This window comes from Drosophila novamexicana, unplaced genomic scaffold, assembly GCF_003285875.2.
Source record: "Drosophila novamexicana strain 15010-1031.04,08,12 unplaced genomic scaffold, DnovRS2.1 tig00000644-arrow-pilon, whole genome shotgun sequence".
Taxonomy (NCBI): domain Eukaryota; kingdom Metazoa; phylum Arthropoda; class Insecta; order Diptera; family Drosophilidae; genus Drosophila; species Drosophila novamexicana.
Window position 1 is genome coordinate 3,147,118 of NW_020824814.1, and position 5,872 is coordinate 3,152,989.

At 44.3% G+C, this 5,872-nt stretch overlaps 1 protein-coding gene across 1 annotated transcript; it reads left to right on the forward strand.

Moving 5' to 3' along the window:
• The first annotated feature begins 2,362 nt into the window (after positions 1–2,362).
• On the forward strand, positions 2,363–3,455 carry LOC115762627. Its single transcript, XM_030704929.1, has one exon. It carries the CDS (start codon positions 2,624–2,626, stop codon positions 3,239–3,241), a length of 618 nt encoding a protein of 205 aa, XP_030560789.1. The 5' UTR covers positions 2,363–2,623; the 3' UTR covers positions 3,242–3,455.
• The last annotated feature ends 2,417 nt before the right edge of the window (positions 3,456–5,872 follow it).

A 5,872-nucleotide genomic window follows, 5' to 3' on the forward strand; every position in this document is an offset into this window, starting at 1 on the left:
TATATTTATAGTATATTCAATTTGGTTCATGTGTTAGGATCAGAGTTAAGCTATCCCAGAGCAAAGTTTGGTCAAGATATCTTGAAAAACATATACGTTGAGCATACAAGACCCCAAATTTCAACCGATTATTGCTATGGCAGCTATATGTTATAGTGCTCCGATCCGAAAGGGAGACAGAGCAGAAAATAAAGTCGATAGCTTTAAGACTTTCCCTAGAAACAGATAGAGGGACAAGGGAACATAATTATATCGACTGTTAATACTGATCAAGGTCTATACATCTATCTATCTAAATATATTTTAAAGGCTCGTCTTCCTCTATGCGTCACACAATCCGTGACAATATTGTAAGACCCTCTGCAAAGGGTATGCAAAAAGTTTCATGCAACTTGCAGGCCAAAGAGAGAAGCGCAAAGATCCTGAGCAACTTATGGGCATGTGTGGACAAAGCATATGTGTGTGAGTGTGTGTGTGTGTGTGAATGTATATGTGCGTGTTTGTTTCTGTAGCTCTGTGTGTGTGTATTTGCACAGCTTGCAAATGAAAGTTTGCTCAAATTATATTTGATTTTGCATGTTAAAGTCTTTAAGGCGTTTAACATGTCGTATACGTAATCTGCGCCAAATCGAAAACGAATTGAGGCAGGGCCTGCCAGGTGGGCAGAGGAGCGGGAGGGGCTTGATAGGGGACAGCTCCATTTAGCTAGCTCCCTCAGGCAAATGATGCCGTTGTCCTTGGCTGTCATTGGATGTTGCCAAGAACTGGGGTCAGATTTGTGTCAGGGCTAAATCTCGGCGAGAGGGTCGTGAAATTTTTGGTGAAGGCAAGCTAATCCAACTGTCGCACTCAGGGACACACTGCAAATGGCTGCGGGAAATATGCCAAAAATTAGCTCGCTTGGAATGCGGGAAAACTATCTCACACACACACACACACACACACGCACACGCACACACTTAACTGGGCCATAAGCGTGGCTGGCAAGTGGTAGTTAAGTGGTTTTCAACATTACCAACCCCAACTCCGATAGTCGACACTTGGCAACTGGCTGCACCTTCCCCCCCTCCCCCTTTCCTCACCACCCGCTTCCCCCTGCGAGGCTGTCCTCTTTGCAGCTAGTTGTTAATGCACGCATTTCCGTTTCCTTTCGCCAGAGTCAGAAATTTATGTTTTATTGCAGCTGTTGCGCTCCAAAATGAGGCAGGCCCAACTACCTACCCTCCCCGTCGCCCCCCTCTCATCTAGCGTAGCCCTTGGCCCAGTGTTGCCTAACGCTTTTATTGGCACTGTGATTTCTGTTGCTGATGCCAGCGGATTACGCTCCAAGGCGCATAACTCTCGACTCTGCTGCGCATTAATCATAAAGCGGTTTTCATGGCTGCCACACGATGCGACCCCCGACCACCGACCCCCTCCCTCCCCTACCCTGGCAGTGCATTTAATTTGGCATTAAGTGCATTCGCCCGAAGCAACAGCCAGCAGAAGTAGGAGCAGGAGCAGAAGCAGGAGCTGGCGCTCCCTTATGGCACTTAAGCACTTTACGAGTATTCCCCATAATAAAGGATACCTGTGAGCAACGATTCCAGGAGCTTTAGCTTTAGCTTTAGCTTTGACGACGACGCGGACGACGACTCTACGACAGAGTCGGATTTTTATGGGCTCAGACATTATGGCGGCACATGTATTTATGAGGCGTCATCACAGGACTCGGGGGCGTTGGGCCGTGAGCCTCATCAAATGCGAGCACAATGTAGACACAATGTAAGCAGTCGCCGTTGCCGTTGCCCGCAATGAAACTCACGATGACATCAACCAAATGCATTCAAAGTGCTTTCTGAATATCTGCAGAGAAAGCCAACATAAAAACTTTAATACAATTTACTTTCAATCGAACCGAAACATATTCAATTTTTATTTGTCACAATAATCTGTTCATACATGAAATTCAATTCAACGTGATTCACTGATTTTGGTCAATTCACTGCGCTGCGTGGAAGTGGCAAGTGAATTTTAACTTGTGTGTGTGTCAAAATGTAAAAGTAAATAAACATTAAATCTCTGGGAAGTTAAAATGGCTACGACCCGCTTCAATAGGATCTGATCTTGGAGAGTCATATTCTTTTTATTCTATGGGTACCAATTTTCTTCAAATTTTTCCTTGTCAAATTCATGCAAAATGTAGAGTTGAACAGTCGTAATCTTTACGTATCCGAAAAGCTACGTAATTTAAATATCTGAGTAGTTTTTCCCGAGATATTTCAATATTCAGAATCAAAATCCACAATTTTAATTCTAGAATCAAGCCAATTTTGGTAAATATTGTTATGTAACCCCTTTTTAATTTTGTCAAAGTTGGTTTAGATAACAAATCGAATGTTAATCGATATTCGTGATTCGTGCGATTTCGAAATGGTATTATATTCCAAAATCGGAGTGAAATTACCCAAGATATCCAATTTATTCCTTGCTCAACTTTAAAGAACTCATGATTCTTTCTTCTGAAACCCTGGACATCATCCCCCCCACTTGCTTATCTCTCAAAAAATCTGGAAAATTATTTACAAAGTTCACTAATTTTGTGACAAATCAAAATTTCAACAATTTCGACTAACCGAACTGAATGGCAGATGAGGAGGAAAGAGCTTCTCCGGAAGAAGAAGAAGAAGCTGATGAGGCACCCGCAGATGAAGGCGAAAAAGGAGCTGACGAAGCGGCCCAAGAAGAGGAAGCGGCTGATGAGGATATTGTGGACGAGACCGAAGAGGATCCCTTCGAGCTGCTCGACGAGGAGAGCGAAGACAACGAGCTGGAGGAGCGCATGTATCGGGAATATCTCGACTTGACGAAGCAGATCGACTGCCAGAACGGAATTATAAACGATCTGAAGGCACGCTCCCGCGAGCTGAGAGATAAACCCTGTCAAACCCGCAACGATCGGGCGGAGTACAAGCGTCTGCGCATCTGCCTGGACCAGGAGAACATCAAGCTGAACACCATGATGAATCGGGCAATCCAATTGCAGAACAACGGCTCGAAGCGCCTCTACGGCAGCATAGAGCTAGCCACCTCCGGATTTGAGGATAATCTACTCAACAGTTCCTCCGGCTGCCGGAAGGCAATCAAGTGCCCAGCATCCACAAGTCGGCCGAAGACGGCGCAGGAGATCTGCGATGCTCTGGATGCGGATTCGGATACGGATTCGGATCAGGGCTGTTGCTCGGCCAGGCGTTGCTCATAAGTGTTTTTGAGTGGGAGTTATCGAAACTTCAGATTCGGAAGTCGGACTTATAATAGGTTTCGGAGAAAATGTCGTCCCATTGCCAAATGTTTGAAATACCCAAATTCTTGTAACATGTAGTTTCAATTCGTTGGAGTCTTATTCGAAATACACACATATTTCTTTTACATAACGGTTTCACTATATTAAAATATATAATCTCATAGAATGGAAAAGCTCCCACAAATGTGAACTAAAATGTCAGAAAGTTTATTTAAGAATAATCGATTAAATATTTGATTAAAAATAACTTCAGCACCTGCTGAGCTTATTTGCCCGCAGCGTGGACACTGTGCCTGTGCTAAACTGTATTGATTCCCCTCACACACTTGTTCGGCATTGTTGCTTTTGATGCCGTTATATTTACGCATTGCAGACTGCCAACGAGCAGAAAGTAGAGAGTAATAAGTCTTATTACTCAATAACTCAATGGCAGGCTGCAAGTGCTGCTGAGAGCGCGCAGTGGGGAGAGTAAAAATGAGTGAGCTAATCCAAATGCTCGCTGCGTCCACGCGATTAGTCGCAATGCTTTTGATCCCGTTAACATAATTGAGAGCGCAGGAGTTTTAATAGCTGCGTGCTCTTCACTCTCATAGTGACTGCGAATGCAGGCTTAGCGTAGGTGAGTGTTTTTTTTTTTTGACTATTTAGTCTGTGCGCGTCTGTCCTTTCGATCGGTTGTGTAATGTGACAAAAAGTTTTGTCATAAAGTGTGTTTCATTAAATATATACATATATTAAATATCGGTGATCCGCGCGTTCTTCAACTTTAAAAACTTAACATATGTTGGTGCAGCAACAAAATAATACACATGCAGTGAGAGTGAGAAACTAAGTAAAGAGAACAAGAAAGAAGGAGAGAAAAAAAGTATTTCTTGAACAGGTATGCGTGCACTTGAACATGATATATACACATACACATACATACATACATTATATGCAGATTATTTTATGTTTACGGTTATTCTGTTCGGTATTTATTACCCTTCTTAAATGCTTACAAAGGGAAATTTGTTATGTCAAGAAATATGTAACAAATGTATATACATATGTACATATGTATATAATTGAGTTATTTTATTAACTAATTTTTTGCTGGAGCTCTTGAGTGTTATTGATTTATTTTGGGGAATTGAAAGAAAGGATATGCTGTATAATTAGTTTTTAAAATCAGCAAATATAATCATTTATAAGCCACACAAGCAAACATTCATATATATGTATATGTATGTATGTAATTCATTTTCATTTTGTTCCCATTTCACTTGAGTGCGAATCCCAACAATTGCTGCCTGAGTGGAGTTTGGTGGGAGGACGGTTGTTGCTAGAGGGAGGCGGGTGTGCGGGGGAAGCGCTCATTGAGCAATTCATTCAATCGACGAATTCAATAAAGTACAACTAATAAAAATCAAGCGAATGGCAATGAGTATGGGAATTGGCAACTGCCAGAGTCTTCTTGTGGAAGTGGGGGAGGGGAGAAAGAAGAAGAAAACGAGCAGCGAGCAAGAGAATTACAATTTTCTCGCCATTTGTTTTTGCGCCACGCAACACGTTTTGCTGTCATAATTCGCCAGCGGCAGATGCGGGGCGAAAAGCAAAGCAAAGCAAAGCAAACAACAAAAAGCACAAAGAAAAAGGGCAGCAAGCAGCAAGAAAAACGCGCGCATTCTGCAGAATGCGATGCGATGCGAAGGGGAGCTTCAATGCGACGTTTGTGGTCCATCAAATGCTTGTAAACAAAGCCACGACGACGTCGACGACGACGACGATGATGGAGTGTGGATCAGGAGAGGGGGGAATATGCGAATGCGAATGCGAATAGAACGACAGGGCAATAACATGGCTCTGTCTGTGGCGGGCGAAGTGCATGCAATGGCAATGGGCACAAAAACAAAAGCAAATTGCGAATGGGAATGCCAGCCAGGCAGCCAGGCAGCCAGCCAGACAGAATAAGGGGATCAAAGCAAAACTCGCAAGACAAACACACAAAACTGAAGGAGCGGCAGTTCTGAAACGCTTCGCTTGTTGTTGTTGATGTGTTTTTTGTGGAGAGAGCGGGGCTGAGCGTGGCGGAGGGGGGCGGCTTGGGCTTAGCTTAGGCCCAGGGGCAGTGGTAAATGGTAAATGGCAGCGCAGTTGGCGTCTGGGCTGCGCTCCTGTCTCGTATTTTTTTTTTATATTTGTATTTGTGTTTGTTGTTGTTGTTGTTTGCCACGCCCATGCCCATGCCGATGCCGATGCCTATGGCCCTTTGGCATCCACGTTTCACATTCACAACGTTTCGCTCTCTGCGGCTGTCGCTCTCCAAAACAAAGTCAACTCCTGAAAAGGGGAACGTTTTTGGCGCGCAAATCCAGCAAATGAAGCCAACATTCAACTGACGCCGACTGCGACAGCGGCAGCGGCAGCGACGCCAACAGCGACTGCGCCACGGCGCGTCACCTTGCGTCCATTCACCTCGCAGAACGTGTGGAGAGGAACGAGTATTGGGCGCGCAGCTTGTCGGGCAAGTGGGCAAATGAGCGAAGGGGGGTGGGGGGGTCGGGTTGGAACAATTTCATTTTATGCGCTTCGATTCGATTCCATTTTCCA